General features: G+C 50.8%; 1 protein-coding gene across 1 annotated transcript; it reads left to right on the top strand.

Annotated features, from left to right (window-relative positions):
• Positions 1–6,089: 6,089 nt before the first annotated feature.
• LOC108397566 (kallistatin) lies at positions 6,090–15,649 on the top strand. The gene is given in 12 exon segments (XM_073212252.1): positions 6,090–6,182; positions 8,991–9,345; positions 9,348–9,416; positions 9,419–9,830; positions 11,669–11,694; positions 12,117–12,293; positions 12,296–12,380; positions 13,138–13,217; positions 13,220–13,293; positions 14,141–14,338; positions 14,897–15,056; positions 15,423–15,649. Coding segments are annotated over 12 exon segments (1,956 nt in total).
• The last annotated feature ends 862 nt before the right edge of the window (positions 15,650–16,511 follow it).

The raw sequence follows: 16,511 nt of genomic DNA, 5'->3' as shown, positions 1-16,511 counted from the left end.
TCAGTAAGTTCCATGAGGGTGGGGACTTTGTCCTGCTCAATACTCAGCTCCCAGAGTCTTGCACGGTGCCTGCCACAAAGCAGGTGCTCTGTAAATGACTGACCATTACATGAGGGGACTCGTGCCTTCTCTCTAGACCTCACCTTCCTTACTCATGAGAACATCATCTGTCCAGGTGTGGTGTTGGGCCTTAGTGTCTGTCAGGTGAACTGTGCTTTGGAAGGGACAGACCTTAGAAGAGCTTTCAGTTTGGGACTCTTTGGAATATTCATTGCTAATGTGACATATAACCCCAAACCTCAGTGGCTGAAAACAACACCGGTTTATCTGCTTAGAACTCTGGACAAGGATTCAGGCAGGTTTCGCCAAGTGGTTCTTCTGCCCTGTGCGGTGCTGGCTGGCGTCATTCACTCAGGTGCGTTCAGCCCATGCCTGGTCTGGGCAGGAGTATCCTCAAAGGCTTCCTTTGCATGTCTGGTGCCTCGGTGCTCCCCCTTCTGCTCCTCCTTTCCTCAGCCTGCGCTTCCTCCCAGCACGGCCATCCCAGGGAGCCAGACATGGCAGCTGGCTTCCAAGAAGGAATATTCCAGCATGTGAAAACATTAGCTGCTGATCTCAAGGCTCAGCCTTGGGAGTTTACACAGCATTACTTCTGCCCATATTATTAAAACAAGTCACAAGGAAGTCTTGACTCAAAAGGAAGGAAAATAGACTCTACCTCTCGACAGGAAAAGCAGCAAAGACTTCAAAGCCATACTTAATCCACCACAGGGAGGGGTCCCTTCCCCAGCCATGCTTAAAGGACCCAGACAGGGCTCCAGGTCACATGGGATAGGGCCTCACCCAGTGCCGCTAATTTAAGGATTATAATTATTCACATGAAGCCTAAGCTGAATGATGGCTAGGATATAAAGGATGGATTTATGGAGCAAAATTGTACTAAGGACAAAATTGAGGGAGAATATCAACCCAACTTAAGAGAACATCATCTCATTATTTGTGAAATATGTTAATAGCTGCCAGTTACACTCCTTTTGGTTGCAAAGAGGACACTTTTAATTACTTATACAAACAAAAAAGGAGGATTTTCTTGACAGAACCTGCCAGAAAACCTCATGAAATCCAAGGGAATGTGGAGCAACCTTAGGAGACCATGGGAGGGATCAGCCCAGGACTCGGCTGCAGGGTTTGTGGACTGCCTTTCCAGGATCTGCCACAACTGCAGCTCAGCTTGAGAGACTCTCAGGCCTGTTCCTCCACTTCCAAGAGGGGGACTCATTGGCCCACCATTCAGCTATGCAAGAGGCAGAGGCCCAGTTCCAGCCATGGCCCTGGGGACTGTCCTGTGTACTGTTTGGGGGAAGATCCTAGAGAAGGAAAGTTGTTGAGACCCAGATGGACTCAGGCTTAGCTCGAGCGGCCATAACAAAGTACCAGACTAGGTGGATTAAACAGCACCTACTGTCTTGTGGCTCAGGAGGCTGGAAGTCCAAGATCAAGGTGTCAATAGGGTTGGTTCCTTCTGAGGTTCATGAGGGATGCATTTGTTCAAGGCCTTTCTCCTTGCTTTTAGGTGGGGTCTTCTCCCTGTGTCTTAACATGGTGTTCTCCCCCTGTGCACGTCTGTGTCTGAATTTCATCTTCTTACTAGAACATCACTCATATTGGATTAGGGCCCACCCTAATTATCTCATATTAACTTAAATCCCTTTTTTAAGACTTTATCTCCAAATATGGTCACATTCTGAGGCTCTGGGGGGTTGGACTTCAACATGCTTTGAGGATAACACCCAATTCAGGCCATAGTAGAGCCCCACCTGAAATCTGGTTTGGATGTCAACAGTGACGACACCACATGTGCACCCAGCAGACATGAGGAGGTTAACTGCTCACATAATGAGGTTCTCTGGGGAGAGCAGGGCAGGCTCCAAAGATGGTACAAAAATGACTTAAGAAAGCAAGGACCAAAGGGTGGCTTGGAGTGGTGGGTGAGTGGGACTGGAATGAACTGGGCATGGTTTGAACTAAACACCAATGGGCTTTCTCATCAACTTGCCCAGATGTGAAATAGAAGGCCAAGAGGGAGGGATGAGGTTTAAAAGCTGTCAACAAACATCAAAAAATGGAGCCAGACTATTACAAAAGCCTGTTGTAAATCCTTTATATCTGCCCAATAATATTTCTCCTTCATAGCTCTAAGGTGTTGAGGCTCAGGTGGCTCTGAGCTGAGGGTGCAGAAGTTCATGGGCAGGGGGCTCAAAGCATAGACTGGGTGTTTGGCTTGCCTTTTGATCTGAGCTGCCCAAAACTGGCAGTACACACAAAAAAGCCTGGGGTTGGCTGGAGCCATGGTGGGGAACAGAGACGAAGACTGGAGGACCAAGTTGGCCCTTGGAAAGCAGAAATCCTCATCCCTGCCCTTCCCTCTTGGTTTTCAGAGTGATTTTTACCTTCTGGGATAATCTGATCAAGATCAGATGGAAAATCCTCACGGCTAAGTTGAGAGTTTCTCTGCGCAGTCAGGAAGAGAAGCCGAATGCCCTTGAATCCAACCCAAGTGGGATCAACCTAAATGCCACCTTCTCCATGAAGCCTGCCCCTGTATCCCCCTCCCAACCCCTGTCCTATGGCTTATGGCCTGGCCTGGAACAGTCCCATGCTGTTTCTGCTTGTGGTCAAATCTTGTCTCCTGTCCCCTAAAGTCAAGGTGGTGTCTTGTGCACCCATGTATTCCCGATGCCTGTCTCTTCCCGTCTTCTCCACGGCCTGCCCTTCAAGCGCTGACCCAGGCACATTGCTGCCTGTGCACCCATCATCATTCCATGCTCTGTTCTACTAAAGGGCCCTTGCACATGCTGCTCTCTTTCTGGCACTCTCCAACTCCTCTCCTTTAATTTAGCAATCCTCATCCTGCTCAGCTTAAAGGTCCCTTCCCTGCCCCTGGCCACAGCAAATCCGCCTACAGTCAGTCCCGACTCCTGAACCTCCCCTTCAGAGCTGCGTACCACAGCCGTTACAGGTGAGAGCTTGCTTACTCTGGCCCTGCCAGGGAAAACATGATGGTGTCAGTCACCACAGCAGGGTTCAGTAAATCCCTGGATTGATTAAAGGAATGGATGAATGCAGGGACCAGCCAAAGTCCTCTCTTCCCTGAGCCATTGAGTGTTTCTATTTCTCCTCCAACCTTCAGTCAAGTCTGAGCTGGTGGGGGGCAAAGGGCCCTGTGTACCTTTTTCTGAGCCCAGTTCTGCCGTTTACTTGCTTTGGGCAAATTCTTTCCGTCTTTGTAAGAGGAAGTATTTGACTAGGTGAGCTAGCTTCAACACCCTTTCAGAATAGCAGAGGGCCAGGTGTGCTTTAAAAGGACACAAAGCCACTCTTTTTCACCCTAAGCCCCAGGGCAAGGGTTTTAAGAATATCTGACACTGGCGATTAAGAAATGGCCGCGCGCCCTCTGGTGGTAAACCGTTAAGCTGCAGGGACTTAGCCCCACAAAGCCCTTGCTGGGAAGGCGGTGGGTGATTAAGTCCCTGAGACCTGCCTAGCCGAACCCACACACGCCCAAACTGAGACGAAATAACAATCGATGACTGCTGCTGTTTTACGACACTAAATTTGATTTGGTTTGTTACCCAGCAGTAGTAACCGGGACACGTGTGTGCCCACATTCCCCAAAGCCAGGTAGAAAGTGATAGTTGCAGAGAAGGACAGCGAAGTAGGTGCAGAGCTCCCGGGAAGGATAACCAGCCCGCCTCGGCCTTTTAGATTTTCCTGACAAGTGTCAGGCCCCGGTCCACTGTGGCCCCAACTAGAGGGGTGCACACTGCATGGTATGAGTGCCCCTGGTGAAGGCCCTTTGTGTCCCCATCCCAAACTCACACGTTGCAATCCTGCCCCCCAGAGGGGATGGTGTTGAGAGGCAGGGACTTTGGGAAGTGATTAGGTCCTGCGTGTGGAGCTTCCTGAACAGGTTAGGGCCTTTGTCAGAAAGCGACCGTGCTGCCTCTGTGACCATGACACCCTCGTTTTGACGTGACCTGGGAAGGAGAAGAGAACTACCCCTTTTCCATCCCTCCATAAATCCTTTGTCTCCACCTTCTCCCTACTTTTAAATCCTTTTTCATGTAAATGAAGTGTTTAAGAACCAGGAGCCTGGTTCTTGACCACCTTCAGTGAATTATTTGCTTGAGACTTGCTCTCTTTGAACTGTAACATTTATTATCTTTGTGTCTCCATTAAGACCAAGACTGGAAAGGCCTCACTGTTGATATTATGTGCATGTACCCATTTTTTAAAGACCAGAAGTAAACAAATTAAATCTAGTTATAGCTGAATGACAAGTTTATAAGTGATTTTATTTTCTTCTTTAGACTATATTTTCCTAAATTTTTCAGGGTGACATTATTATGTTGAGAATCAAAAACAATGCCAGCCTTTTTAAGGGCAATATCCTGGCTCCACCTAGACATCAGGGCATATGGAAGGGGTGGGAGTGGTGAGGTGGAAGGACAGATGGAGCCGTACACCTGCGCTGGCTGTGGAAGCCAGGACCCCAGAGAAGGGACTGGGCCTGAAGCTGCACAGTGACAGGGAGGGCCTCCAGGGGGTGGGAGTCATGACCACAGCCCAGCTCAGGCCACCACTCAGATGGTGGGAAAAACTGCTCCCTGCCGAGAATCTCAACCCCGCCACTACAGCAGCCTCAGCCAGAGCAGTGTCATTTCCACTGGCATTTCTGGGGGGCAAAGAGAAATGGTCAAGTCCACACTACTCCACTTCTGCCTTGGATTTCCAGGTCAGATAGCTTTTCCTTTTTCATTTAAACCAGTTCTTGCTGAAATCCTTCCTATTTTCTGGAGCACACCCTGCCCAAGCTTTGAACAGAGCCTCTGGTATCTTATCATTGATTCATTCACTGATTTTTATTTGGCATCTTCTCTAGGCCAGGCCTGTCCTGATACGAAGATACAGATATGACTGTGACATGATTTATTGCTCACTTGAATCCCACACATGATTCATGAGAAACCATGGGCATTCTGGGATCTAGTATGCCAGGTTTTCACAATCCTTAAGCCCTCCCAGAGGCCTTAGGACAGGAAGCAGCCAAGTGCTGGGTGGGAATGAGCCCCGCGTGCCCATGAGCCCCACGCTCCTTCACACGCTCGGGCAGTGACTCCTTGTAAAGATCTGAAGGTCATTTCCATTTTCCATTATGTAGGACTGCTTTCTGCGGTAGAAAATGGCTGTCCCAGTGGACGGGGATCACACGGCCTGGGTGGGACTTAAGAATCTCCTTAAATTGTAAAATGTTGCATGGATGTACATATTTTAGGAAGCTTTCTTGAGACACTCTATTGGGACCACAATGCAAAGAAGTTTAAAACATTGATTCAGCCTTATTTGCCTATTTGAGGATAAATGAATGATATACAAACTGTCTGGAATAATACAATGGAATAACTCACATTTGCACTGCACTTCCTATTATCAAAACATGTTTTAAGCACTTCATGCACATGAATTTACTGACCCTCATGACAACCCTGAGATTTAGGGACAATTACACACAGTTCACCATGAGGATGCTAAGGTGAAGTAATTGGCCAGTGATGAGGCTGGGGTTCAACCCAGGGAGTGCAGATCCTAAGTCCCTGCTCTCCACCACTGCCGGAAGACGGCAGGGAGGAGGGAAATGCCACTGAGCCTGAGGCAGAGCTCGGCACATTGGAGGCTGCCTCTTCAGCCCCCTCCTAGCGACCTTCTGATTCGCGATTGCTCCTGACTTGGCAGGTGATGGAAGTGAGGTTCAGAGATGCACAGCGAATTGCCCAAAGTTAGACAGTTCAGTGGTGGCAGAGCCACTCCGACCTTGTCCAGAGCGTTGCAGGGGCAGGCTCCGGGAACTACAGGGCAGCTGCTGTGTGCCCACAGAGGAGTCAGGCTGCCTGTCCCTCCAGCTGCAGCCAAGCACACCCTGACTCCTGGAATCTGTTCCATCAGCCTTGAACTCACTGCGGAAGCCAGACTTCCAAAGCAGAAACCCTGATTGCAGACTATTCTAAAGGGCATAATTAATTTTTACACTCATGGGGCCAAAAATCAGTAACCAGCTTCTCTCCATTCAGTCACTCAGGGACAGTGGCGGAGCGCCTGCTGAGTGCCGCAACCCGTTCTACCGCGTGGGTTGCGGCGGTGCACCAAACTGGAGCTGATATTCTAATAGGATGGCAGGTTTGACAACCAGAGAAAGAACCGGGGCTTTACTCTAACTCTGGAATCTGAGGTACCAACTTCTCTGGGTTTTAGTTTTCTGATCTGTGAAATGGGATTAAGATAGCATGTGTGTTAAGAGACAGAGAATGAAATAATAGTTCTCACTCTTATCTGACACGTCAAGTTCCCCCCTTGCCTTTGTATTGATGCACTGCTGTTACATGAATCTGAACACACCCCTGAACCTCTCCAAGTCCAACAGCTGAGCTGGGATTTGGGCCCCAGGCTGGATGGGTCTAGGCCTGTGTTGTTTCTATTCTAGCATTTTGAGTTCTGCCCAGCTCAGGCCTCCCAACCTGATCTTGCGGCTCAATGATGCATATTCCACTCAAGTTAAGGCTCACAGGGCCTGGAAGCACATTCAGAGAAGCCGACCAGAGGAAGCCTGAATGTCAAGAGCATCTCATTCAGGACACTGAAGGCCACATTGCTCCCTGTGGTCCTTCCTCAAATGGCTTGAGAAGCAGCCAGATGTCACCCACACCTCCACCTGCCCCAGGGTGGTCCAAAGGCCCAGAGCTCAGTGGGTAGTGGAGAGACCGCAGTTCCAAGTTCCACAGGTAAAGAGGAAATGTACCGCTGGACTCCTGGCCAAGGGAGGGGTCTGAGGCCAACGTGTGACATCTCAGGGGGTTCCATCACAGAACCATGTAGTTTCAAAGCTGGGAGGCGCCTCAGAAATCCCGTGGTCCAAACGGCAAACTGGGGGCCCTGGGAAGGATCTAGCTCCTGGGTGGTTTTTGTCGGGGTGCAAAGAGCTCTCTGTGCCACATGATCCATTTCCCATCATGTCACCCTGGATTGTGATGGCTCTGGAGTTTGCTGCCCCTGATCTGGTCCAAAACTTCATTTTTCAGGTGGTGGGGGGTGGGGGGTGGGATGGGAAGCTGTTACAGAAACCCAGAGAAACAGTGCTCAGGTTTGCAGAGCAAATGAGGGTCAGGGTGGAGGCCAGACCTACTAAGGAGTTCCCCTGGGCCTCAGCACACGACATGAACAGTGCGTCTGGGCGCTCTCTTGGGAGGATGCAAGCCGGCCATCAGTCAGGTTTCTGTGTGTAGAGCCCATGTCACACCTATGGGGCTGTTCATTAATAATTACTCAACCAGGGAGGTGGGAGGTGGTGCTGAGAGGTTTCTCCAGTCTTTCTGCGCTTGATAAACCCAAACCACAACTCTGGGCCACCTCTAGAGCTCAGACAGCCACTCCAGGATTGCCTTAGCTGTGAGTAACCCTCTGAGGGCCACGTCGGAGACCTAGAGGCAGGGAGACCAACTGCCCTGGTTTGCTGAGAACTGGGAGTCCCAGGACACAAGACTTGCAGTGCTGAAACTAGGCAAGTTCTGGGCAAACTGGGACAATTGGTCACACTATTTAAAGGTGACAAATCCTGAGGCGGAAAGACCCCTACATGTGGTTGCACCAGCCTGCTGGCTGTGCTGGCTGGGGAACTAGCGCCACCTGCCAACAGCCTCAGCCCATCAAGGACACGCACAGCCCACAGTGACTCAGGTCTTCTGGCTCCTGATCCGGGTACTTTCAGAAAGCGCCCAGCAGAGGGGAATTCTGACTAATCTCCCTGTAAGGCCAGAGAGAAGCATAGGGGATTCAGGGGGAGGGTTTGTTATCAGTTGGTGGGAAGCCATGTTGAAGGGAAGGGTGTTTGGTGGGTGGGTGAAGATGTGTTCTTAAATGATTGCTTCAACTGCTGGGTGGAAAACAGGGTACAGAGTCCATTAAGAAGCTCCCACAGTGGTCTGGGTGGCCTACTGTCTATTTTTGTACTAGCTAAGAATGCAAACTACAAATGGTTGAAGAAAATCAAAAAAGGTACAATATTTTGTGACACACTGAAAAGTATATGAAATTCAAATTTCTGTGTCCATCAATCAGGTTTCATGAGAGCACAGCCAGGCCCATTTACAACACTTTGCAGGGGCCACTTTGCAGCCAGCACAGCCAGGGCGAATGACTCCATGGCCCACAGTCTCTGGCCCTTTACAGGGAAAGTTGTTTGGCCCCTGGTCTGGGTGGAAGATGCTGGAGACTTAATGAGGGTTGTAGCTGTGAAGGGGCCAGGAGATTGAAGGAAGGACCTGTAGGACATGCCGAGAGGCTGGACAAGGTGGGGCGGCTGGAGGCTAGACAGGTGTTACAGATGACAACCGGTGTTTGGGCCGGAGAACCTGAAAGCGGTAGGGCCATTTGGTTTGGGGCAGATTAAATTCATTAGGAAGAGGGACCAATCCTGTCCCTGTGACTTCGGGCAAATCATTGATTGAGCATCAGTGGTCTTATCTGTACAAGGTAATGATAAGCACACCAGTTCTACTGACCTCTGCCTAGGTAAGAGGGTCCAACAGAATGGCACAAAGGTGATTTTCTGAACTGTAAAGTACACTGCGGATGCTTGTGGAATAGATGTTAAAATAGCCTTTGGTGATGGCACCCTTGGTGCAATGGGTCACTGAGCTAAGGGAATGGGCTCCCCTGGTGGAGGACTCCCAGCCAGGAGCCCAGAGGCCTGGCTTGGTTAGCTCACTTTGGAAGCCTCTGTTTCCCAGCCTGTGATGAGAATGGAGCCCAGTGCTGTGCAGAGCTCACAGAGACGGGAAATGAAATGAGATGGTGGATGCTAGGAGCCTGCTTTGTAAATCTGAAGCACCTCTGTGCAGTATTGTCACCACACGCAGAGGGGACTGGGTGTTTGCTAGTCTGCAAGTCCATCTGCAAGGGTTGAGGGTGTCATTTACCAGCCCGGGGCCCTGCCCCTGCCCGGGTTGGACGTTCTGGAGAATTTCCTGGGCACTCCCTTTCCTCCTATAGACCTGAGAACTCAGAAGATACATCTTGCCAGCCACCTGCTCCTCCTTCTGTCTGGGCTACTGACCCTTTTCCATGGTCAGCTGTGCCCTGAGCCTGATGGCCAAGGTCGCACCAACAGCCCCATCAAGAGGCTCTGCGCCCACGTAAGGGCTCCCCCAACCCCCGCCCCCCTCAAGATTGCCCCAGGCAATACTGCCTTTACCTTCCTCATATACCACCTGATGGCTTTCCAACCCCCAGGATCAATATCTTCTCCCCCCTGAGCATCCCTGCCACCACCTATGCCATGTTGTCCCCGGAGGCCCACTTGCACAGCCAGCCCAGATCTTAGAGGGTCTGGGCTTCATCCTCACAGAGGTGTCTGAGTCGGACACCCACCGGGCCTTCCAGCCCCTCCTGCACAATCTCAACCTCCCGGGCAACAGGCTGGAGAGGCACACGGGCAGCACCTTGCTCCTGAGCCAGGAGCTGGCACTCCTGAGATTCCTTAATGTCACCCTGGCCTTCTACAGGTCCAGACTCTTCGGCACCAACTTCCTCAACTCTGTGGGCATAACCCATCTTACCAATGACCATTTCAAGGAAGAAACTCAAGGGAAGATTGTGGATCTGGTCAGTGAGCTTTGCACAGATATTGTGATCAGAGATTCCATCAGAGGCATGAGTATTAGGGGAAAGGGGGTTCTTAGAGGAATTAGACCTCACATGTTGCAGGAGGGGATGGGGAAGTGAAATGTCTGGATGAAGAGGGAGTTGGAGGGGGACAAAGAAAAGCCACTGGTACAGATGAATAAACTGGAGCTTATCAGGAATCTGTATGCCAGGCACATCCAGCCGCCACCATGGGTCCACTTACGGAGCTTATGGGGAGGCTCCCGAAGGCACGAGGTGGTGGCTTAGGGACATTGTTGATTAGCAGGGCTAGTTTAGGGACAAGGAACTTGGAGGAAAGCTTGGACTAGCTGGCTCACACAGGGCTCCTCTGGGTCCATCCCTCATCCCATGCCCTGCAAAGACCTGAATCACGCAGTGATTGCTTTACATCTACCTCCTAGTCTCATGCTTGTAGCCACCTTGAACCCTAAATCAACAGAGAACAGATTCTGGGAAATAGTCCCAGACTAATAATCCAGCTAAACTGGTCACTGCTTGCACTTTACATGTGGCATTTTCATGCACCACTGAAAACTTTTTTTAAACCTTGTTAATTCTGCAATAACCATAAATACAAAGGAGGTTGCAAAAGTACCTTTCACCCAGGTGCCCCTAGATAACATCTCATAAATGTAGTAGAATGGCAAAACCAGGAAATGGACATTGATGAAATCTACAGACTTCATTCACATTTTACCAAGTTTTACATGTACTCCTGTGTGTATGTGTGTATTTAGTTTTATGCTATTGAAAACTTTATTTAGATCTCATCAGAGTGTCCACACAATATTCCACCAACTCCATTCCTTTTCAAATATAATGGAATTTAAACGTATAGTATACACCAGTACCCCACCAAAAACTTTTGCAAGAAACAATGAAGATTTTTAGTGTTCTCTTCCCAGAAAAGACATAATTCCAACTGTGTTTGTGTTCTTGGCATAAGAAAAAGAGGTTTCTTTCTTTTAATGAACTAGGGAGATCGAGACAGCCTGCCCTCCGACACATCGCCCAATACTCTCGAGACATACATGTTGTCCCAAGAGTTCAGTGTAGGTCACCTGGGGACACAGTGAAAGTACCTATAAGAAAGCAAACAGAAGATGTGCTGGATCTCTGTAGACAAGATTATATTGAGAGACACATTATGATGGACTTATGGAAAAAAGCAGATATATCATATTCCTGATAAGGAAGACTTAATATGGTAAAGATGTCAGTTCCCCCCAGAGGTAATCTGAATTTTTAATGTAATCCCAATAAAAATCCTAACAGATCTTTGTTGTTATTATTTTGGTGGCAGTTAACAAGCTGATTCTAAAATATACATGAGAGTGCAAAGGACCAAGAATAGGTAAGATGGGAAAACTTTCCTGCCAGAGAGCAAGACTTACTATAAATGTGTATTAATGTAGACTGTGTATAAACAGACCAATGGGATGGAATAAAGAGGCCAGCATAAAGCCAAGAAATGGCCCCATGGATATGTGGACATTTGGTATTTGTCAAAGCTGGTGTGGCAGAAAATTGGGGAAAGGATGGATTAAAAAAGAAACAAACTGGTGTTGGGACAACTAGGTACCCATGTAGGAAAACGAATAGGTTGGGCCCTTCCTCATACCAATCCTAAGTATTCATTCCAGGTGGAGCAAAGTTCTACATAGAAGAGGCAAGACATAGAAGATAATATAGGAGAGTATCTTCCTGACCTCAAGGTAGGAAACACTTCCTAAACAAGACACAAAAGACCTAACATAAATAAAAAGACCAGTATGTTCACTGCATTAAAGCTAAGAATTTCACCAAAACACACCAGTATGAGAGTGAATAGACAAGCCTGAGCGGCAGAGAAGGTATTCACAACACACGGAACTAGTACACGGTTAGTATTCAGAGAATTCCTGCAAACCAGGAAGAATCAGCCCTATGGAAACCCAGGTAAAATACATGATCTGGCATTGACCTAGAGAAAGGACACCTAGTTGTTCAACAGACATAAAAAGTTACTCAATCTCCTTTATAACCAAAGAAGTGCACATCAAAACCGCAATGAACTATTACTACACAATCATCAGGTTGGCAAAATTTGAAGTGCAGCCATTTCATGTCATTGGTGAAGACATGAAACAACCTTGCTGACATCCTTGGGTATCTCTCATTTTAGAATCTGATTTTGCCCAAAGAGCTCCATTCCCCAGGCATATGGGATTTTGAATGAATGGTCCGCCCTGATGGTACAGGAAATGGTGGGACGGGGAGAAGGGTGTGGTTCTGCAGGAGCTGCTAGGACGTCTCCCTGGCTGGACGGTCGGCTTGCTGGCTTGCAGATGCTCTGTGCCTTCTTTCCCTCTTCCCTTCAGCTCCGTGGGAGAAGCCATCCATGCTCTCGATGGCCACTCGCCAAGACTTCTATGCTGCTGAGGGTACGGCAATTGAGGTGCCTAGGATGCCCAGGGGACAGCACCACAGTCGGCACGACAGGTCCTTGCCCTGCTCGGTGCTGCAGGTGGATCACAAGGGAAATGACACGGCCTTTGTCATCCTAACTGAGGAGAAATGAAGCAGACGGAGGAGGTTTTAACTCCAGAGATGCTAACAAGGTGGAACAACTTGCTCCAGAAGAGGCAGTCAGTGGGCCACGTGGTGCGAGTCTGCAGGCCGCCCTGCACATGGACCCTCCTAGGGAAAGCCCAGCCCAAATGGGATGATTACCAAGTCATGAAAGAATTCATACTTGTTCCCAGACTTTCCATGGGTTTCCTTAAATAATGAACTCTCCTATTATACCCCAGATATGAGTTTGCCCTCATTAGTGAAAAGAGCAGCAGAACCGAATTGAGAGCCCTGGTCCCAGATGCAGTCCTTATCCTGCATGAGGCTTGGTGGCAGTCCCAGTGAGCGGGTAGACCGCCAGTCCAGAGGACTGACTGAGCCGGCCTGGAGGGGCGTAGGAAAACCCCAGCCACCACCCAAGCCTGTCCTCACTCCCCTGGAACTATGACTGGGAGAAGTCACCAGTCACGTATAAGAAAAGGACCATAATCCAAGGTCCTGAAGAAGTGAAACCCACGGGTCCCCAACAGAGGCAAAGGCGGAACTGCCACGCAGCAGGCTTGCATCTCCCTGGCACACCCACAGACAGCAGCCTCAGCCCAAGAGGAGCTCCCAGTGGAAGGAGGCCCTGCAGAGAGCAGGCCCTGGGGCCGCGGAGCCTGGCGTTAAGCACCAGGGAGCACTCCTCTGAGGGGCTGGAAGCAGCAAACAGTTTGGGGGCGACAGAACTCAGACGGGGTAGGGCCAGCCAGTGGGTGCAGAGCACAACCTGGAGGGGATCACTGGCTGGTTCATGAGTCCAGTGTTTTAATCCAGTGCGTCTTTCAGGTATTTTTACAGGAAGCTCGAGATAGGTTTCCCCAGCTTTTGGATTTCTGGCTCCTGTACATTAGATCAGGTTTTGCCCAAACTGGCTTCACCGACCTGTTCTCACAGCAGGCTCTGTCCAGCATCACCAAACAGCGAAACCTGCAGCTGTCCAGGGTACCGTCGGTTGGCGGTCACTGAACCCCAGAGGCCCTGTTGGGGAACTTCCACCCCTTGGGTGCTGTCCCTGCCACCGCATGAAGTCTCAGAGCCTGTTCAGTTACATGAATGGAAGCATGGGCTTCTGCAAACCAACCCCCATGTGCTGGGCCTGGTGCTTGGCACAGGAAATACAGGTCCCTGCCCTCAGTGAGCTCTCCTGGTCAAGTCTGGGTGACAGCACCTGCATAGGTTGTGCCCATGGAGAGTGATAAACCCATTGGACAAACGAGGAGGGCTGCAGGTGGGGCTGGTTGGGTGCGATAGTATTAGATAAGAGAAAGGGGCCTAGGACTTCAGCCAAGTAAGACAGATGTGCGCTAGAAGGTAGGACCTTGGGTTTGAGAGTTTGAATTCCAGTTCTGCCCCTTAAGGCATTAAACGGTTGCCTAGTCTCTGAATTTATTTTCCTCCTCTGTAACATAGACATAATACCTCAATCTCACAGGGTGGTTATGAAGTTAAAAAGAGTCTGAGGCCCATATAAGTACTTAGTTCATGACAGCCATCCTTACTGTGTGAATCAGAGGTCTAGCTCAACACCCCAAGGGTAGAAGTTCTTGCTGTCAAATCCCCAACAAGTGGCTTTGTAAGCAGTGAGTTGCAGGATTGCTCTCCAGCCAGCTCTGGTCCCGCAGTCTTTTCTGGGCCCTGACTCACGTTCTCTCGGGAGGAACAGTTGTGATCACCCTCCTAGTTTCCGCAAGGCCATTCTGGAGGTGGATGAGGTTGCCGCCCAGGCTGCAGCGGCCGTAGGCTGCTTGGTCACCTTTATGGCCTCCTGGGAGAATCATCGCTTCTTTAGCTCGTCTGGTGCTCCCTTTTGATGGTATTTTCTACCTACACCCAGAGCATCCTCTTCTTGGGCAAGGTCGTCAACCCCCTGAAACCACAGCACCCTAGGGCTGGCTCACCTGTTACAAGCAGGAAGATGTGGCCTGCAGGCCTGGGTGTGCGCAGCCCTGTGTCTGCAGTGGAGATGCAGAAGATGCCAAGCGGCCAGGTCAGAAGCTGCTGAGGGGGAGGGATGCAGTTGGTACAAGATGGGTGTGGACTGGACACCCAACTTCCCAGCCTGTGCAACCTCAGGCAGATCATCTAACCTCTTTGAGCAAGTTTCCACCCTGGAAAGTGGGAGAAACCCTCCCAGGGAGGTTTACAGATTAAATAAAATGACGGCTATCAGGCCCCTGGTTCTGTGCCTTGCACACAGTAGACAATAAATGTATCCCTTTCGCATCTCTCCAATGTTTGCCCTGCGCTCCCCTGGCATACCTGGTCCTAGACACAGAAGTGAGACACCCCAAGTTCCAGTAGTTGGGGAGGTGTGTACGGCAGGGGGAAGTGGTGTGGGCAGCCAGCTGCCCATAGGCAGGGCGAGGGCCTTGTTTCAGAGCAGGGGCTCTGAAGGCCTTGGCAGGGAGAGGGGCCATCAGGGCCACCTGCACAGGCGCCTGGTGATGAGAGCTCAGTGAGGCAGGCAGCGCCCAGGGCAGCACAGGGGCACAGGCTGTGTACCACCTGCAGCCGTCGGGGTGTGGCCAGGATGGCTCTCCCCCAGAATGGACGGCGTGGTCCCAGCATGCACTGCAGAAGGAGGAAGAGCGCGAGCCTGGAGCCGGAGCCGGGCGGCCTGTTCTCACGTGCTGGCTCTGCTACTAGCGTGCTCCAGGGCCTCAGGCTGATCTCCTCTGCTCCTGGGCCTCGGTTTCCTCACCTGGGTAATATGGGCTGGCCCAGGGGGTACAGCTCAGACTATCTTCAGTATGCGGGGTAAATGTTCTGAGGAGGGACGACCGGCAGTGAGACTCTCCCCCACAGAGTGTGTGAGAAACAACCCCTGCCTGTCCCCCAGGAGGAGGCAGGCCCATCACACAAGCTGAGGGCCACCCACAGTGTTGAGGATTTTTCAAGAGTCACAATAGTCCAGGGATTGTGTGACATGGTCCTGGCCCAAATAATGCCACAGCTACAGGAATAGGCACCTTGCAGGAAACCAATATCCGGAGCAAGAGACAGCCCGCTTTGTCGCCGTGGAAAAAGCCATTGCAGAAGGGAGTGCGAGAACTCCCCCTCTCTGCCTCCAGAATACGCCCTGAGCTGGGCAGGACAGCCTCAGGGGGATACTGATAAAGCAAAGCCCCAAATGAGGAAAGTGCTCAGCAAGACCATTCTGGAGGAGCTAATCACACTAGCTCCAGGCCTCGTGGCCAAGGACCCAGAATGCTTTGTAGCTCAGGCCCTGCAAAGCTCAGAGGAATGCATTCCTCCCTTCTGCCTGGCTATACTGGCTGAAAAGCAAGTGTGTTACTGAAAGTAAAATCAGTCCATTTCCCCCTACACCTGCTGAGAGGTTGGATTCTGTTTTTCAACAGCCAGGCAAGAAATAAAGTCAGGCCCAGGCTGATGCATTCCCATGGCCCCTGCAGAGGCAGGCAGGTGGGTGGATTTGAGAGTCTCAGACAAGCCCAAAAGGCCAAAGCCTAGGGTCCCTATGGCAACGTGCCTGCAGGGGCAGTGGGTGAAGGTGAAGCCCTGGTGTGATGGAGGCAGGCAAGGAAAGGCCAGCCTTGAGACTGATGCCTCCTCATTCCGACGAAGCTCCTCCCTCCCCTGCTCAGAAGCACTCAGAGGCTCCCTGTTGCCTACAAGATGAAGGCCGCGCCCCTCTATCTGCAGTCAAGGCCCTCCCTGATCTGGTCCCCACCTGCCTGCCCTGCCTCAGTCCCTCCTCTAGCTCTCATGCACCCAGTGCCTTCACTGACAGGAAGTCTTGCTATGGGCCCAGCGTGCCCACAGCTTCCCATTTCCAGGCCTTTGCTCCTGCAGGTCCCTACTGCCCAGCGTGCTCCCCTCCTTTCTCCAGGAATCTGCCAGCATCTCCTATAAAATCTAAATGCCTCATCTCCTCGCTAAGGCGGACTGTCATCCTGCCATCAGATGGTTGGCTGATGTTCGTCTATGCCCCACGGGCCCCGATTAGATGGACCATCTCAAAGGCAGGGCCCTGCTCACTCACCCTAGTGCCTGGGCTGATGCTAGTCTGTCATGTGGCTGAGGCTCAGCCGATATTTGGTGAATGGGTGGATTGATGGATAAAGGAAGGGAGGGAGGGAGGGAAGGAGGGAAGGAGGGAAAAGGCCGTGCCTTGAGAGGTGGTTGTTCTGCATCCTCAC

Source organism: Manis javanica, chromosome 8 (genome assembly GCF_040802235.1).
Source record: "Manis javanica isolate MJ-LG chromosome 8, MJ_LKY, whole genome shotgun sequence".
In the NCBI taxonomy this organism is placed as follows: Eukaryota; Metazoa; Chordata; class Mammalia; order Pholidota; family Manidae; genus Manis; species Manis javanica.
This window is presented reverse-complemented; position numbering and strand designations above follow the sequence as displayed.